General features: G+C 32.2%; 1 protein-coding gene across 1 annotated transcript in view; it reads right to left on the minus strand.

Annotated features, from left to right (window-relative positions):
* The window catches only part of LOC150103937 (voltage-dependent calcium channel type A subunit alpha-1-like), a 1,762,795-nt gene extending 1,744,915 nt beyond the window's left edge, over nt 1-17,880 (minus strand). The window contains exons 1-2 of the mRNA XM_090397103.1: nt 17,840-17,880; nt 2,935-3,035 (exon numbers count right to left, since the gene is read on the minus strand). Coding sequence (XP_090253229.1) covers nt 2,935-3,035; nt 17,840-17,865 — 127 coding nt within the window. The 5' untranslated portion in view covers nt 17,866-17,880. The remainder of the gene's footprint in view (nt 1-2,934; nt 3,036-17,839) is intronic.
* Between the last annotated feature and the right edge of the window lie 6,848 nt (nt 17,881-24,728).

The raw sequence follows: 24,728 nt of genomic DNA on the forward strand, positions 1-24,728 counted from the left end.
AGACACATAGGTACCGGCCGTCATTAAATTTTTCGTGCTGGAAGAAAAGTCCGCAATCGAGATTCACCATACTTTGTGTGAGACTTCTGGAGAGTGCTCCCCCCCCCCACCACCACCCAACAAATCTAATATTTGCCAGATGGGTAGCCGAGTTTAAAACTGGGGAATTTTGAGACAACAGATTCCCCAGATCAGGAAGACCTTCCACAACGATCGCACCCGAAAACATTGATGCATCACAGTGCATGCCATGATCCTTGATGATAGGCGTATACCAGCCAAGAACATTGCAATGACTCTGGGGATATCCAGGGAAGGAGGTAGGGTCATTATCCACCAATATGTGGACATTCAAGCATTTGGGAAATGGCTTCCCAAATGCTTGAATGCCGACCCAAAAGAGAGAATGTGGGCTCTCATCTCAAGGGATTTGGAATCATTTGGATAAATCAAGTGCAAACCTTTTGGCTCGTATTGTGACTGCTGATGAAACCTGGTTTCATCAGTATGACCCAGAGACCAAACAATACAAAGGGTGGAGACACAAAGGTTACCCAAGGTCAGAGAAGTTCCAAACCCAAAAGGTCAGCAGGGAAAGTCTTGCCGTTGTCTTTTGGGATATGGATAGTGTAATCCTTACCAAGTACCTCGAAAAAAGGTGAAACTATTACAGCATCAGTTTATTCATCAGCCCTGAAGGAATTGAAGAAGGTACTGAAGGCAAAACGCTGCTGGAAACTGAGTAGAGGCGTATTGCTTACAGTGCTCATGAAACCCAACAGTAAATACGCAACTTAGGCTTTAAGCGACTACTTCATCCACTCTATTCGCCAGACCTGACCCATCTGACTATTTCCTATTCCCAAATGTAAAGAAACACTTGAAAGGAACAAAATTTACCACAGATGATGAAGTCATATCTGCAACTGAGAACTGGTTTGTGTAACAAGGTAAATACATTTCTCTCAGAGGATTGCAAATGATGCAGTAGCATTCGTCAAGTGTATAACACTTCGTGGAGAATATGTAGAATAATGTGTAGGTTACATGGTTCTACCTCAATTCCTTCATGGTGATTATTACAACTTGTCACCAGACTCATAGTGTTAGGATTAGGGACTATAAGATGGCGACACTTTTCAACTTCCTCTCTTCACCGGATGCTGTATATAATTAATTATAATCTTGGACTGGCTATCTCTCATTGACTACCGGTGGATACTGAACTTCCCCCTCAGTCTCCAAAAGTTAGTCAGGGATGAAACGGTCTCGCCTAATCCCTATAGGGGAATAAAAGACATTAACTGATTTTTTTTAAACCAGTTTTAGCGACAGAGACATTCGCCTGCATTTCGTAAAATGCATTAGCACCAATTAGATTAACTACGAAACACCGTACATAAGAACATCGTTCGTATGTACGGTGTTCCTCTGGTCTAGACGAATATCACTGATATTTCATATTTGGAATTCTTACAAAAATCGTTGAGTCAGTTCAGTTTTCCTTTCAATTTGTGCATTTGCAGGGTCAAAATGTGACAAAACGTATCACAGTTATGTAAAGTCATCAATTCTTTCTAGCTAGACGATATTTAGTGAAATGCGTTTCATTCCAAATTATCGTTTGTGTGCGTGCGTGTGTGTATGCGCGCGTTCGTGCGTGCGTCCGTCCCTGCGTGTGCCTGTGAATGAATTTCTTATCCTACAGGTGTAGTGAATATCAGACCGATCAAACATCAGCCTACTTCCAACTCAGCAATCAAACCAATAAACAATAACTAACCAGTGTCATCTTCATATAAGCATACTAAAAAGCTTCGAGATTGCAAGCTGAGACATTACATCTCAACCAAGATGAACACAAAGAAAAAAAAATCCATTTATTGCATTTAGCTGCTGTAGTTACATCGCTTAAATACATTAAAGCAAAAAGTGTATATATATAATAAATTTAGTTTAATCCTTTATCCAAGTGTAAGCAAACAAGTTCCAATTGTATATATATAATATATATATATATAGAATTTCATTGTTAATAAACTAGAACATGTTTTGTAAACGCATAATATATAATCATAATTTTAATAATAAAATTATTCATTTTTTTATAGAAATCTAATGTGGAAAGTGAACTATAATCTGCAGCACTTAGTTGCTGTACATTGTAAAATAACATGTTTAAATGCGTCCCCAAATTTTTAATAGGATTTTAAACGGGACTCAATGATATGATGTTCTGTGTGAACTGATGGCATCTTGGGGACGCATTTAAACATGTGACAAGTTCGAAGAACTTGTTTTTTTGAAAGAAATTGTCTAATGACTGCAGTTATTATTCATGAAGGAATACAATGGCTACGTTTATAGCGATAAAGTATTACTAATGCACCTTTTATACCATAAAGTTTTTGTTTGTTGTTTAAAAGACAATCATATTCTCTTACCAACCTAGATCGTTTGGTTTAATGTTTTAATGCTCCTATATTTTACGACGACAGTTATAGTGTGTGGGAAAAAGCAGGTGCGTAGTTTGCATGAATGCGTGTTGTTTTCTAAATGCAAAATGAAATGGATTTTTTACTTTATCTATGTGACTGACAAGAAAGAAAGGAAAAAAATATTCATTGTTTTAATGGTATCTCAAAAACTATTCATGATGGTTACTAATCATTTGGGAATATACAGAACTTCATTTTGTTTGAACATATTTTATGTATAAAAATCAACATACATAGTATAGATTTTATATAAATTAATTTTAATTTTTTTATATTTAATTACATATATAATACTTACTTATCAAGTAAAATGGAAGAGCTTTTATATATCTGAACACTACAGCAACACCAGAACTACTATTTCGCACTACACACACGTAAATGTTTAATTTAAAACTTCGGAAACAGAGAAGAAAATAGGTTTGCAGTCACTTACTTGGGATACCAGAGACTAGCTTCAGTGGCCGAAGAACCCTGATGGCTCGTAATGTTCTCAAATCTACATCCAAACCTTCTGACGCAAATTGGGTAATAAACCTGGAAAATGGTTTACACAAATAGGTCTAATCTACTTGGATTCTACAGGGAAGGAACATACTGGATATCTAATACATAACATCACATCACAGGCTTATTTGTCTATGCTACTATTCTGCTAACTAACAACACACTGTACAACAATCAGTAAAATGCTAACTACTACAAACTTCTAGTTCATTCTTCGTTTTTATTTAAACTTTGCTACAGGGAATTTTGACCGGAGTAAAATTCACGAAACCACAGGACAGGCATTTAAAATAACTTGTTCCATTCATTCTTGCAATTTTATCTAGGGACATTCGGGATACTAGTTTCACTAAAGACAAAACATTCTGGATTACTAATTCCACTGAAACACTAAACAAAACCTACCATATTTTAAAGAACCAAGAAATACATCTTCTGGCATTTCATGATCCTCAGGTGCTGTTCCTTAAAGGAAAAATACTTGAGATATCATTTTTTAAAGCTAATAAGATGGATGCAGTGACTCATTGTTATTATGGATGTTCATTGTACTTCTTTGTTCAAGAATTCTTTCTCTAAGATGGGGTCAGGTGATTCGCAATATTCTGAGGTAGTTTTCAATGAGGAATATAGACTACATCCAATATAATATCAGGAATAAACGGCTACTGCATATTATTTCTGATAATTAGAATTAAGTGGCTATCAGCGTACTGGTATTGTAATTTGATAATGACTAATAGGTTAGTCTTTCGTTCAGTCAGTTCTATTGAAGCAAAATTAGACTATTCACGATGAACTACGGCTGACGTCATTAAAAGATGGAAATGTGAATGGTGAGAAGAAAGTCAAGAAACATCCAAGTAGATTCATATAGACAGATGGAAAGGTATAATAGAGTTCTGTTAAGGCTTGTTGTTCCTCTTGTTGCACATCAGTCGATTCTCTCAATAGTGTAGATGGTTCACAGCTGGAGAAGTTGTGCCATAACTTCATCCACTGAATTCCACAACTCCGTTTCTATGGAAAGATTCCTGCGTACAAGTCAAACATTCCTAGGTGCTCAAGTTAGCAATACTGAATGACGAATCACGATGCACACTTTTCATAAACAATACTGGCACGACGTTTAACTGATTTTACATTATTCTTATTACCTAAGCTTTATATCGACAACAAGACATATTACGAAGCAGTCATTCACAGAAATGATATGTCTCTCTCAAAATCCACTTACATAAATTTTATCTAAAAGGGCCAGTTTTATTTCTCAAGCACTGTATATGCTTTTATTTACTTTTCCTTGTCGTTTTCATTTTTGTTCCTAAATTAAAAGGAACCACTTAAGGACCATGATGCCTGTTTATCAGTGACCATGATGCAGTGCTTTCCATCTCTAGGTGATCTTGATCAAGATTTAATAACTTGATGCTCCCCATTACTAGCCAGCACCGACCAAGAAGAAGAAGAATATTGTTGAATTCACAAGTCTTTAAAAAGCTGCTGTAGATTTCTGTCTTGAGTTCATAGTAAATTGTACCAGTTATTTTTAAAAGTCATTTCTGCATCTTACGGCATTTCTCAGGATGAAACGTCTAAGTGATATCAGAAGCTTCCGAAATGAACTGATTTACAGAAAACTTATATCTAAGATGCATAATAAACATTTCTTCTTATTACTACTACATTTATCCTTTTTTTCTTATGATTATTCAAGTAAGATCTATTTTTATTATCATTAGTAAAACACTATTATAGATGACATGGATTATATCTAATTTTATATAAAAGAAGCAATATTAAGTTAATATAATTTTTTTTTCATGCCTCATCCGGTAAACACAAACTGAAAACTCATGCATTCTCATTTTACTTAGTGAATTAGCATGCCCACTGGTCAAATATAATCACATTCCCTTTTGAAAGATATCTGGATGATTGAAAAATAAGCAAACTGTAAACATAAAAAAAGAGGAGGAACAGGAAAAAAGGTAATTAAATTGGTTATCCTTAAATGATATCACAGTTTTTTTCAGAAACTTTTGACCTTGTTTGTCACAAAGTGTCACGTTATTTTACTATCCATGATATGGTTTTTTAAATTTCTTTATAAAGGAAGGAAAATTCATGCAAAAGTATGAAAACTTTCTTGACCAGTGTCCATATAAAGTAATTATGAGATAAACCAGCAAATGGATTCTATTCGCCGATGTTTAAAATCATTCATGATAAGGAGAATATTTATAATATGTAAAGTCCCCCTTTTTTCCCGTCAGCAAACTCTGTGACTTATTTGTGACATAATGTCTAAACGTGCTTTCTACCCTTCCTCAGATAGAAATTTGCCGCAAGTTTCAACCTTTCCTTCTATCAAACTGTGATATCATCTTAGGAGAACCCCAAAAATGCAATTGCTTATCCATTGTGTTTTTGTGGCTTTTGTTTCAATCAGAATAGAATTTTCGACCTGACAGATCTCACTTGAACATGCTTAACCCTATTTCAAATGAATATTTGAAAATTCAAGTATATGTATTTTAAAGGAAAAGCAAATATATGTATGGATTGCCATTATTTAATGTGGAAAATGCAATGGTATCGAAAATGAGAGATTAATTATTTGTATTATTAAAATTAGTGACTTCAGACTTAAAATGGAAGTTACATACAATCGAACTTACGAAAATTTAAGACATATACTACAAACTTTGTTTCTTCCCTTATGACTTCTTAATTAATTTTTACTTATACATATGTTCTCAAATATACTGTATAGTGTAATTAATGCATTTGGAAAGGTGACTATGCAAATGAATCAAAATTATTTTCTATTCATTGCAGGAAAATCTAAAGATTAATATTAAATGTAGGATTTACAGACATGGATTTCTGACAATTTACGACATCTGTCAATGTTATGTTTATAATATTTTACCGTTTCTTTATTAAAATGCATATTAAATTAAAATTAAAATTATTGCTTTCCCCCTTATTACATCAAAACATTTTTCTATTTTCAATTCCTTATCGCTTTTGCTCTCTCCTTGGATCAAATTTGTGTTATAAAATTATATTTCATCAGTTTTTGAATTACAATTTCATTTTTATTTTCTTACGTGTCTCTATATAAATATTCTTTGTGGTGCTGATTCTTAAATAAATCATGTGATATATAAACAGTATTATAGGTCTGTGGAGTCACAAGCTTTATCGTAGAAAACATAATCTCTCATCAACCAATCTTGAACCCGGCTAAAAATGATTGTACCACAATATATTCACATGATCGAATAAACTTGTTTCTCCCTTTCTCTCCATCATAATCCTTCTTATTTTGTGTGAGTACACAGGATAAGTCCCGTTAAAGACAATTTATCCTTTGATTTGTTCATTATGAGTATCCTCATAATGAAGTTCATAATGAGTAGCGGATAAATCAATAATTGCATTATATATCTTAAAAAAAAGTAAAATAATACATACTGTTACAGTTCACTATTCGTAAAAAAGGGTAAGATACTAAAAATAAACTCATCCATGTATTTGTTTAAGAAATGCTTTGATAAGAAAGTCTTTTTATGTAAATGTAAATGTCTTTTTTTTAATCAATGAAGTGAGATTGTTTTGAAATTAAAAATACTAATGAATTTTAAGAATAAAAACCACATCATGATTATTAATAAAAGTATCACATAAAAATTATATTATATTATTCATTTTACTGTTTTAGTGTCTTACCCATATTATAATTTTAATGATTTATGCGATAAATGTGTATCCAAGCGTATAATGTTGAATTTGGTGAACAGAGCCTTGCATAAGACCACAAATAAATGAAGAAATATTTTATTAAACCACCAATACAAGTCGAACATGATTTATTTATAGTGTCCTTTTTTCTTTATATTTTACTAAACATACAATCCTTGCATTGAGAGAATTGTTTTTATATTTTATTTAAAAAATCATGCAGTAAACGATGCTATGTCTAAAAAGAAAACTACAAAAAATGGAGCAAACACATTTGCTTGATGACTATCTACAATGTCTATGAAAATGGCATTTTCTCCTACTGCTGTTCAAATCCACTAAGAAAAAAGTCTACCTACAGGAGGTATCTCTTGGCTCTATGATGGATGGGAAATAATGAATAAAGAAGGTGGCGTGACTAATCCTCACGTGATTACTTACTTGGTACCCGATACACAAGTTTCAACGGCCGTAAAACCTTGAAGGAACGCAGCATACGTAAATCTAAATTTTCGCTTCCTTGGACAGTTAGGTTTATGGCCCTGCAAAAGACGGCGTTGAGACCTTGAGGCATGCAATCAGGAAGTATAAGACAACAGCACCGAACGAAGGTCTATGTAACTGTAACCTTGGCTACACATTTAATAAATCGTTTTCCGTCATAGCCTACTAATATTCAGGATTGCATGCATATATATAAATCAAACATAAATATATATCTATATGTATATATAGAAGTTGGGTATAATACAAGACCCACCTTCTATTATAAATGATCTATATCATATATAGACTTTTCTATCTGTATATAAAATATCTATTATAGAAGTTGGTTATAATGGATACTACGATTCTACTATTTTCTTATAAAAATACATTAATAATTCTGATAAAAAAATATATTATTTTAACAATTCTGGTCATGTTTTGATTAGCAATATGTTCATTATTTTCATCTAGTAATGCTTCTTTTAGTTTATTGACGCAAAGAAAGATTTATGAAATAGAATAATAGATAAAATATAAAACAATGGCCGTAAATAACTAATTTGGAGTATTTTTCACCCGTGAGCATTTTTGTCACGAGAAAACACCGATTTCTGTTGTTTTCTTCATATAAAATTTACCTATTTGTAGATGTACTACTACTACTAGTAGTAGTAGTAGTAATAGCAGCAGCAATGGCATTAGTGTATTATTATATACTCTAAACTGATTTATAAAAGATCTGGTTTTGAATCACTACTGGAATGAATAAATGCTGAGTCATCTACTTGCGAACAGACTCTTGCAAATGAGGAATAAACGCTACTTCAGTAATTCGGTGCAAAGTGTGATTTTCTGTGATTTAAAAAGCATTTTTGAACATCTACGAAACACGATATTTTACCAAAAATATAGCTAATTCGAAAGTAACTAAAAACTGTTTTACACGAAGCACATTTTAATTTCCTAAAATCTGTAAATTTTACTCCTCAAGTTGAGCTATAGAAAGTGTTTTTATTTTCATAGGAAGTTGTAAAATTATGGTAGTAGTAGACTATTTTAAGGTTACTTTTAGAAAGTGTCACACGAATGAATGTTTGTTATCTTTCAACTTTTGTTTTCCTGTAGTGAAACAAGAAAATAATCAAATTTGTTGTAAATCCTTATTTTTTATGTGTAGCAGCATGATTTACATCAATGATAATTTTTATAATTAAATAGTAAAAAAATTGTGATTTTCAATGGTACACCGAATGGTAATAATCATTGAGAGACTTAATCTAAGCAATAATCTGTTATATTCTTTCCGGTATGCAGTAAAAATGAGTAAAATAATTTCAAAACATATTTATGGATTTATTAAGTTTTCATTTTCTTTGTCGTATTTTTCGTCTGTCATAAACATATTCCACTAATCCTAATGTCATTTTATAAGAATGTGCAAGAATGCCATACAAAGATCGAAATAATTTACAGCAAACGTTGATCGACAGAAACTGAACTAGAACGGGTTTAGACTTCCATGTGTATGTTGTTGTTTTTTTTACACCCACAAAAATGTCTGAAATACAGAAAATATCCTCGGGAAACATCAAGATACATTGTGTACCATATTTTAGTGCTCCGTTGCTCTTGTGTATGTATTCTTAGCAATTTAAGTGGATTTTTATGTGTACTTGTGAGATTGTTTTTCCCATTTTCGAGAATTCTAAATGGATCTTCCACATGGCTTCAGGGCAGATGTCTTCAACATAATGGCCAAGCTACGCACAAATACAAAGACAAAACTCCATCTTATTAAAGTTCACAACGTACATGGCTTATGCAATAAAGTTAAGGATACTGCTTCCATTCTGAGCAACATAAATTATTCCATACATACAAGTACATATTGTTATTCCTGCACAGCATTAGAGTCAGAATTATATATATATATATATATATATATATAAAAGAAAGGAAAGAACACCAGATGTGGAAACAATTTTTGTATTGCTTTGTAAAGGAAAATAGAAAAATATTTTATTGAGGCAGTGGAAAAATGTAGATGGCTAATGTATTTTAGATGGACAAAAGAAAATTCTTGAGAAATCTTATAAAGATCCTTGACGTTCCAAGAACTAGATGAAAAATACTAAAAATATTCATCTATTCCGGAGTAATATTGATAATGAAATGCAAACACATATAGTTCTCACCTTGAAATACATCTCTATAGAACAAAACTGAATATTTATAAGAATTTCCAGTTGTGAGCGTTTTAATATTAGCCGAAAACTTTAAACCCAAGCGTACTTCCCAAGTATCATCGTTTCGAATTATGTCATTTTTGTATTCCATCTTTTGATCTTAGAAGCTCTCAAATTTTGACTTTCTTGTTGTTTTCGATGTAGCAGTTCTTGCATGACTACTTTCTCGGACATTATTATTAAACACAAGTGAATATTCATGACAGAAATAAACTCAAGTTAATAAAGTGCTACATTTTTGTGTATAACAGAAAGCTCAAATATTTTTTTTTACGTTCTTTAGAGAACTACGGATAGAAATTTAAAAATCACGTTTTCGAAGTTAAAAATTGCGACGTAATGTTATTAAGATATATTACCTAAATCATATTTATAACGAAATGCAAGATAATTAATGTGAGATTAAATTTACTGGACCCAATTAGTAAAATGCTCAACATTTTAAATCATGAGTTTCATCAAAATAAATTCATTATTTCTTTGTGATATACAGACAAACGTGCAGTCACAATGATGATAATTTGTTATGTTCACATGGTAACGTGCCAAAAAAAGGAAATAGGTAAACTTTTGTCTATATCATTTCCAGATACATTTATTTATAGTTCAGTATTTTTAATATGGCAAAACAAAAACAGTACTGATAACTACAACAATATATTTTACGGAATAAACGGGTTTATTAACAAAGAGATACACTATCTACCAATAATTATCCTGACACTTTAGCAATTTACAATCGATACCAATAGACGAATCCTAATATTTGATATGTCCACCTTTGGCTTTGATCACTCCTATACCCTTTGAAAAGGGTTTTTCACTAATGTGTGGCAGATATCGGGTGCAATTTGTCTCAATTCCTCCATCAAAGTAGCACTGAGTTCGGCGACAGATCGAGGACACTCTGCTCTGGACTTCAATCGCCGCTCCAATTTGTCCCACAAGTGTTCAGTGGGGTTGAAATCGAGACTCTGCGCAGGCTAGGACAGTCGATTAACACCCATTTCTTTATTCCATTTCACAACAGCTGCATATTTGTGGCATGGGGCATTGTCGTCTTGAAAATAACACGGACAAGTTTTATGGAACGGAAACGGGTCCGTTCCATAAAAACTCCACAATGTAGGCAGTACCTGATTATCCAGACCATCAAGGTTCTGAGCTGCCTGCATGGATCCACGGACAGAGACCAGTGGTCCCACTCCAAACCAGCTGAATGTACCCCACACCATTACTCCTCCACCACCAAACTTTACTGTGGGTACAGCACACTGTGGTAACAAAGGTTCACAAGGCTGCCTCCACACCCACACTCTGCCGACAGACTGGAAACAGGTGAACTTTGATTCATCGCTCCAGAGTACCGTTTTCCACTGGTCAATTGTCTTGACAGTTGAGCTCTTTGCACAATGTGGCTAGACAAGCCACATTGTTCGTTGTTGTGATGTTTGGCTTGTGTGCCGCTGCTCTTTGGTGGAAACACAGTAAACGGAGTTTCTTTTCGTACGGTATTAGTGTTCACCATGGTATTACTGGTGCTGTGGAACTCATCACGGATGGTCTGTGCCGATTGTAGCTGGTTTTTGCGTGCAACCCGTTTTAACATCCTCGTGTCCCTGTCAGTCATTTTTGGAGGTCGCTCTTGGTGGTTTCCTGCACTAGCGATGCCAGATCATCTCCATTTGTTGATTTTGGATGCTCCAGTTGAGTATCGATGCACGTATTGACAGCCCACGATGACACCTCTCTCGAAGTCACCGAGTTCACATCGTGTTACCATACCACCTGTATTCAACTGCTGCGATAAAATATTGCTTCCTACTATCTGTACACCGGTTTTTATGTTATTACAAACCTGGAATGTTCCATACCTTCAAATAACAAGGGTGTCTGGACAATTATTGGTGGATCTCATAGCCCGTGTACTGAAAGGGTATCAAAAGTTCAGTACTTTTTTTTTTTTTTTTGCTTACGCCGTACTGTACTTACAGCTGTCGAAGTGTTTCAACCAATAAAAACACTAAAAATCTCTTTAGAAAAAACATTTCATTTTCAAAACCCTTTTTTAATTTCACATGTATTTTGACTGAAATCGACATCCGTTTACTTTAATATGAGAATACCAATAGATGTCGCTTCTATTTGCAGTATTTAGTTCAACAAAAACAACTCAATAAAACAGCTGCTTTATTATACTTGTAAGCTGACTTCTTGCTTACTTTAATTAATTAAAATAACATTTCAACATCAAAGAAATGTGCAGTTTTCTGAATGCATATTTTCAATTATCTTCCCCGTGAAGCGATTTTAATTTTTGGAAATGTTCTTGCAATGTCTGATAACCGTCTATAAGATGCGTATGTAGATAATTTGAAAAAAAAAAGTGTTATTTTTTCTCTTTGATAAATATCTATTTCATAAAGTAATTATCTGAAATATTTGTTGCCATTAGACTGACAAAAACACACATTGATTATTCCATGTGTTTCTTTGCTTTTTTAGCTAATTAAAGTATCTTTTCTTTGTACTGGAGTACCAAATCAATACAACGTGAAGATAATTACGGGATGAAATTAAACATTGATCAACAATTTTAATCAATACACACTTATGAACAATTACATAATTAAAAAATACTGAAATTTAAAGAATATTTCCCCCAAGAGCATTGCATGATTTACGTTTGGAATATTCATTTACGATATACAAAGACATAAAAAGCAAAACTAAACTGCAAAATAAAATAAATTTCATTAGGTAGCGTGAAATTCAATTATTAACTAAAACGTACACGGTCCCAATAATTATAAGAAACTGATAAATATTCAAGAGGGTAATTATATTTTTTTAAGTAAAAGAATTAAAAACAAATATTACTTTCGTTGGGAAAATATGTTTTTCGAATAAGAATATAATTCTTTGTAGGAATATATTTGTTTAAACGAAGAGGATGCATTTGAGAATATTTTTGGAATGTTAGAATTCCGTCTTAAATTTTCTCATAATTAGGCTTTCAAACTTCTCAAAACCAGCGCTTGATTTATATAATCAATTTATATAATTTAATTTACAGATTATATGTAACATTTTTCCAACAAATTTTAACTTTTTTTGTTTCCTTTCCAGTTGTGTGTGATTCTTACTCAATTTCTCATGTTGGTTTCAAATATGTTTTAAGATAGCGAATTCATTTTCAAAAGTCTTTTTTAAATTTCATACGTATTTTGTGAAATTTTGTATGAAGCTTTTCCGTTTATAAGATAATCAGCTAACATAGGACGACTCTACTTCCCCTTATACCTGCCTTCCATTCTCGTATTCTGCTGATGAAACTTCTCGCCGTGTTCATCACTTACGGACCCGAGATTTTCTGGGAAAAATTCTAGATGTGAGTCCAGAAAGGGTATTTTCAGAGACATCTTACATTCCATGTCATGATATGTTTTGATCATAGAAGGAACGATTTCTTTGTAATCTGAAAACTTGTGGTTGCCCAAAACGTTTTCTGCAACTAACTTAAATGCGTCCAGGCATTAGTTTCCTTTGGGTTTAGTTTAGTACTTGTTCAAATTTGTGATCGTTCAATGTAATTTCTGGCCCAAAGAAAATGCCTTCTTTTACTTTTCCAATACCTTTTTGGAAACGTTTGTTTAAAATACCGAAACCCTGCTTCTTCCTGATTCATTGCTTTCAAAAAGTTTTTCATGAGTCCAAATTAGATGTAAAGTGATGACAAATAGATTTTTATGTTTCGACCAATGGTGGATGTTTAGCATTTTTTCCAGGTGTGAAATGCTTACGCAAAGGCCACTGTTTACAATGATGATTACTCCTGGTCTGATATCCCATTCACATAGGAAGGAACAGTGCTTAGTGTATCCTATTTGTAAATCAAGCAAAATGGCAATGGTTTTAAATTCAGCACAGATATTCCATTTGTAGGCATCATAATTAATCTTTCCCAGCACTATTTTCATGTTTTCGTAAGATTTCTTTATAGTAACTGAATGTGCTATTGGGATGGAGGGATATAAGCCACACTTTTGAAAAATGGCAGCTGTCAGACTGGATTTGACGAATCAACAAAAAAGTCTCCATCTCCATTCAGGTGGTGTGTGTTCAATGCTATAAGACTCCATTAACCGATCTATGTTAGTATAAAAGGTCAGAGTACTCGTATCACTTTCACTGAAATCACTGATGTACTCACTTTGACGATGTCTGAAATATGTGACCTTAATTCCTTCAACTGGGATATTCTATACTTGCAGCAGTGACGCTAATTGTTCTGCGTGATCCTTTGTAAGATTAAGATCTCTTACGAGATCATTCAATTCCTCTTGGGCGATTAAGTGTGGATCGTCGTTTTTGACTCCGAAATCGTGTTCTGTTTCATATTTCTTCTGTTTCCTCACCACCACTCTCAATGTCTGCAGATGTGTTGGATGTTTCGGTACTGGCAAATCAACAGAATGCGGTTCTGGTGGCAAATCCCATGAATCATTTGAATACACAAATGTTTCTTATTTTTTGATGAAAATCCTGAAACTTTTGTAAGGCAGAATTAACTGTCAGTAAAGTGATTGGTTAGCTCTCTCCAAATCATTGGAGATTTGGCATGCAGGGGTCTGGTTCCTTTCATCCAAGCCCGCAGATTAACCATTCAACTTGCACAACAGACGTGCGGAGCTCAGCTTTCATCTCGATCATCTACTTTACAACCGAAATAATCTTCGTAGGCTTCTTTAATTAACGTTGTAAATGGTCTCTACTCGTCTTCGGTATGAACTTCCCACACCCATAGCAAAACAAATTAAGAGAATTGACACCCAGAGAATACAACACAAGCCACATACGAGACTCACGCGGCGAGTATGGAACAATGTAATTTGTTGCATTATCTTACGCAATAGTTACATACGTATTGCGTCATCTCTTGTTAACTAAGCACGATTGATGCTTAGAGATGATATTAGTTTATGAGTTTGGTATGAAATACCATTTAAAAGAATTATGACAATGCAAAAATTAATCTAATTTATCTACTTAGATAAACCGAAAACTAAAAACGTAATCAACTGAAAAACAAGTGTTTTTCAGTTGATTATATGTGTAGCTAATTAGAATACACACAAAACGACTTAAGAATAAACTATTTCAGATATTTTTATTTATTTTTTTAAATATAATAAACAGTTCACTATCCCTTTTAAGATATTTCGATTGGCATTTCCCTCTTGTCATTTCCCAGTTAATTCTGACCAAGTTGCTCATTGATGCAACGGTATACTTGAAAGAAACAAGAGACGTTATAAATTATACGCCAGGGTCCGTTTTAACCAAGCCTTCAGTCATCTATCTTGTGTACAAAAAGCATAAAGCCTCTGTCCACCATGTAGTGTTGCTCATAATAACTGTCGTTGCTGATATCAGGACATCACTTCAGTCTTCCTCATTCAATAAACCTTGGGCTATTTAAAAGACAGTGTCGTAAGTTTCGATGTGAATAAAACATTTCTGCCTTGTTTCTCACCAACCAAATAACAAACAAAATCACCTATCTTGCACACGACGTTTCATAATATTCAGATTAATATGCTCGGAGAAGATAGGGCTAACTCATATGTTCGACTTAAAAAATATCTGAAATTAAAAAAAAAGAAATCATATCTTTAGCTTACTCAAGAATGTATACTACTTTGCTCTCAGTAATCACCTCTCTTCTGAGAAACGGCTGGTAAGGTTATATTTGATATTTATATATGATGTTATGTTATTTATATATGTAATGCATGCTATATTTGATATTTGTTTCCCTTTTTCAAGAAAAAAAAAACTAGCGAAAGGTTTTCCAGGATACAATAAACGCCAACTCTAAATCAGATTGTCATTTGCAACTATTAGTAATTTTTTTTTGCTGTGCTGTTTTGCATAGTGAGGATTTATCGTTACATTCAATATTATTGGACTGAAGATTAATAATGTGAGATCAGTGAACGACAGCAGTGCTGCACCTTTTTTTTTTTTTTTTTTTTTCATGTTCAGTGATTTTTAATGGATCACCATTGGATCTAAAAATTGAATTTAATGGATCTAAAAAACTACAAAAAATAAAATAAAACACTATCCAAATATAATTTCTAACAAGATTTTAAGTACAACACAATAAAAATGTTTATTGCTTTAAGCACACGGTTGGGTAAAGTTCACACTGTAGTGTGTTCTAATTTCAGTTCTTTGGAGAACCAAGATTAGAATTTTTTATTTTTATTATTTTTTTTATGTAAGAACTGCACGTGTTTCTCTATAAAATGCACTTAAAAGATCGATAAGTTGCATTCATCGATGTTTCCTTATTTTATTTCTGTTGTCTAAATTTTCTTATTTTTTAAAATATAAAATTTCTTTTCACAACAGTTTACAAAACCAAATATTAAAAAAGAGTTTAATTGGCACGCATGGGAAATTTGAAAGAAACATTGTTACTGTTTAAGTGCAAAATATGCCATTTTGCACTTAAACAAATTTAATACATATAATTTAATACAAATTATATGTACAAATTAAAAAAAATGAAATTAATTAAATTTTTTTTAAGTGGCTAACTATGCCATTCTGTCCAGTGCTATGAGGAAGAGTAGAAGGGATACTCATGATGTATAATATTCGCACAAAAAAACAAAACTGCGTCATTAAAATATTAAAATAACAGAACTAATAACTAAATTGAATGGAAAGGAATTGAATTAGCATGCGTGCTATCACGCGCCTTATTAGATAGTACATAAAGAACTCAATTATAAATTATTTCAATGATTTATTGTCTAGTGATTGCAAAAAAAAAAAAAAAAAAACAGTGGCAATAAGATATCGATATTATTTCTTCCAATTCTAAACCACATTAACATTTTCAATTTTAGCAATTTTGCATTATGATATAATGACATGGATGTTTTAAAATTAATTCTGATTGTGAAGATATTTCTTTACTTGTATTAGAATAGATAAGCAGAGTCGATTCTTTATTCGCAACCACGGAACAGTCAATTAATATACAATTGTTAGAACTCGTCCAGTTTTGAATATTGTGACACTAGTTATCGGCGATGTAATTTACGACATCATTAAGGATTACGATTTGGTTTCTGTTTATTGAATCAGCCTAGACATTAATACGGCCACGTCATTTTAACAGCAAATAACTTAATGATAATTAGTATGCAATGCGTTTCCAGTTTATTCAATTAGTATTTTATCAATTTGTTCCATTAGTATAATACACAGTACATTTTTTTTAAAGTAATACGTATTGGAATTATTTCAATGAATCTTTGGCATTATGCTGTTTTCCTGTTTGCGTATTTTCTTTCTCTAAGATAAGCTGATTGATTAAATGTAATATAACTCTTAATTTCACCTTTATGTATTTCTGTAATAAAAAAAAATAAGTAGAAAGCTTCACAGTCGTAGCCGCTTTCTTTAGAGTGCATTTTGTGTTTACGAAGTTATTTCAGGTCGTATTTAGAACTTTATCTACTATTTAGTGAATTAGCTGTAAATGAACACTTCCAACTTGAGGCTTTTGTCGTGTTTAACCATTTAATGTAGTATATGAATTTCAAAGTTTGTGAAGTAGCAGCAGCAAAAAATAATGTAAATAAATGGGTACTTTTTTACAAAAAAAAAGTATCGTAGTTCTCTTTCGCCTACTTTCACTATGCAAATTTAGTAGTATATTTTTATATTTCTATCTTTTTCTCATAAACGATACTGATGTAGAATTATTTTCATATAAATCTAGAAATAATTGGTTTTAAGGTACATTTATATTTTTACTAAAAGACTCCTGTAATATGCTAAGATTACTTTGATAATTTTAATTATATTTTTTATTACAATGACGTTTTAAGTGTTAAATTATGAATCTCTATGTGAGACAGATTTCGATTTTTCAAGTATATGAGCCTAACCGTTCCCAACTTCGCATTTCATTGATTTAATGTAACAGTGGCGACCTGGTTTTCAACAGGAACAAGTTGTACTGGAAAACTTCACAGATTTATTAACTTATTAGGCAAAAACTGCACTGGATTTGTTAATAAATCACCAATGCATTTAGCATAATTTTGTGACTCCAGTAACACTATTCTAGAAATCATTATATTTTTAAACGATACAACATCGAAGATTTCTTTCTATAATCGCGAAATGCTCTCAAAGATTATTTAGTACTATTGTAAGTTTTCTTTCGTTAAAGGAGCTTATGAATGACACAAGAACTTTCAGATATATGTGTGTACAATTATATTTTAGAGAACATGGTATTTATTTTAGGAAACTGCTTACCCAGTAACTACTACGACGAAATCCATTATGTTCCATATATTTCTTAGGTAGGCTCCTGGATGTAAAGCAAAGCCTAATGCTAGAATTTTCAATAAAGATTCTACGCAGAAGATTCCTAAAAAATATGCCTCTGTCAGTTCCTGCAAGAAAAAAAAGGTGTTTATATATATATTATTTATTATTATTTTTCAATTATTGATATTTTAATGTATGTATCCACTAAGGTATATAATAAAATATCAAGAATATATATCGCATATTGAGTTTTAATTTTTTTTTATACATAGCCAGAATTAAAATTCTTATAGTATAATGTATTCGCGTTTTACTTTCAGTTATAAATAAATAAAAAAATAAGAATACCTTTTTGTTTCCTTAAATGTTTATCATAGATTCAGTATACCAGTGTAAACTGCTTATCGACCTTTGGTTGCTTTTCTATTTTATAATTTATTATGTGCACTTCATAATTAAAATAATGCGTTATTCGTTTTTAATGTTTTATTAATAATCCAATTATCTGAAATTAATTACGAATGTATTATGTAGGACAGTGAGCGTGCCCGTATAACCTCGGAGTAAGTCGCATTTTTTTTTTAATGGAAATTTCACCTATCGGTAATTAGTACCATAGACGGACTAAGGGCCAGATGATTCAGAAACCGTGCTCTAGAGACCAAACATGGAATACTTTTTCAAACCACTTTAGGCCTCCAATAAGGATGATTGTGGGATTCTCACAACCAACGACGAAATTCATCTACTATTGTAATGTTATAATCATTGCCATTCACAGAAACAGCCGTGCTTTAAGTGGGATGCGAACCATTGCCTTTTGATTGGAGAGTCGATACGCTGTCCAAGTAGCCAGAATTTCTAAATCGGTAGAAGATCGTTATATGTTCTATTTTAGTCGTCAACTAAAAAAACCTTTTCTTTAGCTTGTTCATAACATATTCAATCTCTGGTACTGCCAGTTCGAGATTTTCTTTAAAGCTAGTTACGGTAAGGAACAGGACGCGCTATTTCATATCACAAAGATGAAATTACAATTTCTAATTGTGTTATTGGATTTATTGTTACCTTTTCATGAGGTACGCTTATTTTAACATGCTGACAGTTCAATGAAGTACTAATTATATTAAAAAAATAATTATTACAAATTGTAACACAAAAATTTTGGCAATAGATTTTATTTTATTATTTAAATTAATAAATAAAATAAATTAAAATTACTAGTCTGCCAAAGAGCTTTGTTTTCTAAGCCTTTTTTTAAAAGCATGAGCGTAAAAGACGTTTTGTTTAGAAAATTGGAAAGAAGAACTTGATGAGTTTACATTTTTTCTCGTTGATACGAGCAAATGAGAGTTGTACAGCATTAAATATGGCTTCTTTGTTGATATGCCATTATTTGCCACACTATAATGTAATACAGTGTGGCGAATATAATGCAATATAGTGTGTGCACACGCGTGCATTTTGTGCAGGGGCGGCTCGTGTATAGGCACTGCGGAACTGCAACACCCTCAGTTTTTCTCGATATATATAAATATATTTATTAATTTATTTATATTTGCTTGTAATATTTAATTTTATCATCAACAATCCTATAAAATTCTCTTATTTTGTATATAAAAATAATAAAAATCCATCTTGTAGCACTTAGGAGAGTGAAGGACGCTAGCAGCGATATGTTTACCACAGTGTCGCATCTCACTACGCGCGCAAGCATATACACGTCATAGTGAGATGCGAGCTATTAGCGTAATGCGACACTGTCCGTCGAGCAGTTCCACTATTGTTTACATGCAGTTTGCGCCAGTAGAAGAGTATACGGAGTGCTTATCGTGTTTACTCCGTCTCTTTAAATATTTGGACATTACAATTAAAGGATTTAATTGTAATGTCCAATTGTAAATTGTAAATTGTAAATTGCAAAAAATTGTAAATTCATTCCTTTAATTAGAATTAAAGGAATGGATTTTATTTTTAAGTAATTTTGAATTATACCAAACTGTATGATTTTATCGATAATAAACAATATTTTTTTATGTTTAATTTTTTTTTTTTTAATTTTATATTGTGTATGTATATTTCGGAAGTTGCAGCACCCCCACGATTTCAAGCCACGAGCCACCATTGATTTTGTGTAATGGAATAACTTAGTCTTGCTCGACAAACACTTAAAAATTATTGTCCTTAACTGAATTATAATGAGATGGCTTCTTCTCATCCAATACATGATAAATAATAAAGTTAATAAATTCGTATCTGATTTATTATATAATAATCACAAGGTGTAATACGTAAAACTGAGAAATAGTCTATTAATCGTAAATACTAATTATGAGAGAACAGATAGCTCCCGGAGAGTTAGTGTACTACTACTAATAATAAATATTCATAAGTTATTCCTAAAATTTAGAAATTTAGACTGATTAATAGCAGCAGAACAGACTATATTCTTGTGTAGAAGTATACCAATTTATTGCTTAAGCGCTAATAGATGACGGTTATATCATTCAGGGTAAGCTGTGATATGTTACTACTTACGCAACATGACATAGCATTAATGACAGCTCATACTTTTCAGGAAGTAATTCTTCTCTGATAAAAATGTGAGAAAATATTGAAGCCAAACATATGCAGTTGCGATTAGCTGCTTTCTGATAAATTGTTCATTTAACAATCCTCTAATAATTCCTGAACTTTTAATTTATGTGCCTGTTATTTAATTACACTGCGTTTTTAAACCACTACATTAAAAAGGATACGATTGAAACATAGATTTTAAGTATTAATACAAGCCACTCATAGAGTAAAAATTATTTTATGTAATTATGCTGGTGAATTGAAAAAAGCAAAAATTATTTCCTGTTCTATTTTATTTTAGCCTAGATGGCGCCTAGATTTGATGATGTGCAATTGATCGTCTGCTTCAACTGTCGCACTGATTAAATCATTAATTTTATTTCATTTTTTTCCTTAATAAGATTAGTTTCAGAGCCAAAGATATCAGAATTATAGTCTCATATTTATTTCATTTAGGATATTTTTGTTTGTCAGTAATGAGGTTTTAATTCAGAAGTAATTTCTGGTATTCAGAAGTTGAAAGCTAACTATTCCTCGTTCAAGAGAACTATGGTATTATTATTATTATTATTATTATTATTATTATTATTATTATTATTATTATTATTTCAAATCTACTGGAGTTAAAAAGTAATCGTGGAAGGGTGTTACTTTAATTAAACGTTCTATATTATCTTTATTTCCTATTATTAGTTGCTTATTGACATTTTAATTTTTTTCTCTTTTTACTCTTTAGAGACTAAGAAGTGAATTGGATAAATAAAGCATTCTCTCTACTACTGTATTGCAATTTATTAGAGATGTGATTACTGCTCTATTTCGTACTACAAATGTGAAAGGCAGAAAAGAACTTTAGCCGTTTTAATTATCTATCCTTATTATATAGTATTTATTGAAATTTCTATTATGATCTACCAGACATTACTGGTAGAAAAATCTGGTAGAACATAATCTGCATGCTGTTTTCTATTAAAACAAATATGGAAATGAAAATTAACTAAAAGCGTTATTTATAAATCAGTTGTTGAACAATACGGAAATTATAAGATATCGTATTTTAGGCTTAAACTCTATTGCTTGTATGCAGTAGGATGTAGTAATCTTAGCCCCACCAATGAGAACTTAATATCTGAAAAATAAACTTCCAATTTTTTTAGACTATAGACGATAGATAATGCTGGTGGACACCCGAAATTAGTAAGAAAATTTAATAAAATTTAAATTTCTGATACGGTTCGAAGAAACAAAAACATTTAGATTTTGCAATAACAGTTTTGTGTGGCGAGGTAATACATTATCACAGCAAATGAACCCCAAAACGTTTTGGCATATGTAATGTACGCAGTTCATTATCATTTGTAACCAATAATTTTATGTCGCTTAAAGACTTTTTGTCTCTAAAAATAGTCTGAATTTTACCAAAATTGAGATGGCAAAGTTTAATAGAAATCCAAACTGATATTGCTTTTAAGAGGAATCCAAAGATTTCTATTAAAAGCGATTTTAATAGAAAAGAAAAATAATTACACTTTATTATTTCCAAACCTTTATTCATGTAAATAGCATTATTTAAACTAAAAGTGAGATCATATATCATAATAAAGACCTTCAATTCCAGATTTAATTAAATTCTTTCTGGCCACATTTCCAGTTGTTACTTTTCATTCGAAAACGTTTTGTCTAATTTTCCTGTGCCTAATTTAATTTTTCTCAATTTTGTACGATTATAAATCCAAAAATTTTATAAAATGTCTAGCCAGAGAGAGATTACCAAACGAAAATTTCTATCCGTTTGGTTTAAATATTCGTTACATGCTTGTAACATAATCACTGAAATTTGTATATTAACTGAAGAAAGAGTTAAGTATATTCTTTAAACCTGGTAAACAATCTTTATAATCTTTATAAAGAGAAGTTAGTATGTTTATTTAAAACATTACTTACCAATTTCTGGGCAAGTGCCGTTCTGTCACCTTCAGGCAAATGTTCTTCAAGGGCTAATACTATACAATTAGCTATGATGGTAAGCAATACGGCATATTCGAAGGGAGTGGATTTAAGTTAAGGTATCGTCTCAGTTTGAAAGGGAAACATTGTATTACGTTTATTTCTATTCATTTTCAACAGTATTATCTCGTTGTATGTACTGAAATAAAATTCTTTAATATGCATAGTTTTATAATATAAAAATAATATCATAAAATATAATACTATACTATTATAATATATAATTTTATATATGTGATAAAACTTATGTAAGTTTTTTTATAACATACACATGAATAGCATTGAATGATTTGAAAGCAGAGTGCAATATAGATACTTATTGTTTGCATAGTACATTCTGCTCTGGCGTCTACCGACTTTTTTGTGACTATTCTAAAATAAACATATGATAAAACAATCTTGCATGGTAAAATGAAGAGATGAGGAGGAATACTGAGAATACTGTCCCATGTTAGGACGCATTTGTATCCTTGTTCCGTTTGCTTATAATCATGTCGATTCTCATAACAGTTTTGTATTGTAGATAGAAAAAGTAATAATGCATTGTATAAATGCATTATTACTTTTATTAATGCATTATTACATTATTATTAATTCATGGTGGTATATAAATTTTTCATATAAATTGGAAATTAAAAAAAATTATAGTAAAATTAGATATTTCATATAGCGTTCATATACATGATAAAATTTGTTATTTATGAAGTCAAAAAGACAATTAATCAGATATAAATTTCACTTCTGTGCAATAAAAACTGAATAGACAATTGAAGTCCTATTAGCTTTCCAGTGCTGATAACAATCCAAATACACAACAGTATTAAAATAAGTTACATAAGGACAGAGAATTTTAAATAATGAACCTCTAAGAAATATTGTATGCTTATTTTCAATTTCCGAGGGAAAATTATGGACACTACAAACATATGCTAAAGTGGAATTCCTTCTAATGTGCATAACATTACAGTTCTATTACGACTAACCTCATGTGTCAGTAAGTAAACCGAACTCTTTCTTTTCGTAGTATGTTTGGTATATTCAATTTTCAAAACGCAGGGTCAGTGAAAGCCTTCATGTGTCAGAGGAAAAGGAACTTTATTAACTCTCCTATTCTTTATCACCCATTCCTCCAGCATTCACTATATAACAGACGGTCTTCCGATCTTGGATATATAATCATAGTATTCATTTTTCCGTTTCCATAGTTAAATGTTACATTTAGGCATCATAATTAAAAGCACGACTAACGATACTAGCAACATATGTAAATATACACTGAGCGGCCACTTTATTAGGAACTACTCACATTTAGGAAAATAGACTTTCCTGACGATGTTGCGTCGCGTGGCCATAGTTTGCTGTATATAAATCAGGCAGACAGGCATCCAGCGGTTCTGTTTTTTGTGTGTGTGTGTGTGTGTGTGTGTGTGTGTGTGTGTGTGTGTGTGTGTGTGTGTGTGTGTGTGTGTGTGTGTGTGTGTGTGTTCGATGCTTCAGAATGGGCAAAATGCGTGACTTAAGTGACTTTGAGCGTGGTATGATTGTTAATCCGAGACGTGCTGGTGCCACTATCTCACAAACGCTCACTCTTCTGGGTTTTTTACGCACGATGGTGTTCATCATGTGCCAGTAATTGTGTAATACCAGACAACTTCAAGTCAACGTCAATCCCGTAGATGAAACAGCTCATTGATGCAAGAAGTAAGAGAAGAATGACAAGGACTGTGAAACGTGACAGAAGGGCCACACCAGTCAAATCGCAGCTCAGTACAACAGTGGTGGTCAGAACAGCATCTCGGAGCTCACAGTTTGTCGCACGCTGTCATGGATGGGACAGGAGCAGATGACCATCCCGAGTCAGATAAGAAGGAAGATGCACTTTGGTGGGCACGTTATAATCAATACTGGACAGCTGACGACTGGAAAAATGTCACCTGGTCTGAGGAGTTCCGGTCTGTACTATATCATGCTGATGGTAGAACCAGAATATGATGGCAATAACATGAGGCTATGGACCCTTCCTGCCAAGTAGCAACCGCTCAGGCTGGTGATGGGGGTGTAATGGTGTGGAAAATATTTTCTTGGCAAGCATTAAGTATCCTGCTACAGGCTGAACACCGATTGAATGCCACAATCTATCTTAACATCGTCGCTTATATGTTCATCCATTCATAGCTGCATTTTACCCATTCTCGAATGGATAATGCCAGCAGGATAGTGAGTCATGCCACAAAAGGCCTGGCGTGTCAAAGTGGTTCTAGGAAAATGTTTCCTTTACTTCATTGGCCAG

This window comes from Typopeltis vanoorti, chromosome 8 (assembly GCF_054136105.1).
Source record: "Typopeltis vanoorti isolate ZY-2024b chromosome 8, IOZ_Tvanoo_1.0, whole genome shotgun sequence".
NCBI classification, from domain to species: domain Eukaryota; kingdom Metazoa; phylum Arthropoda; class Arachnida; order Uropygi; family Thelyphonidae; genus Typopeltis; species Typopeltis vanoorti.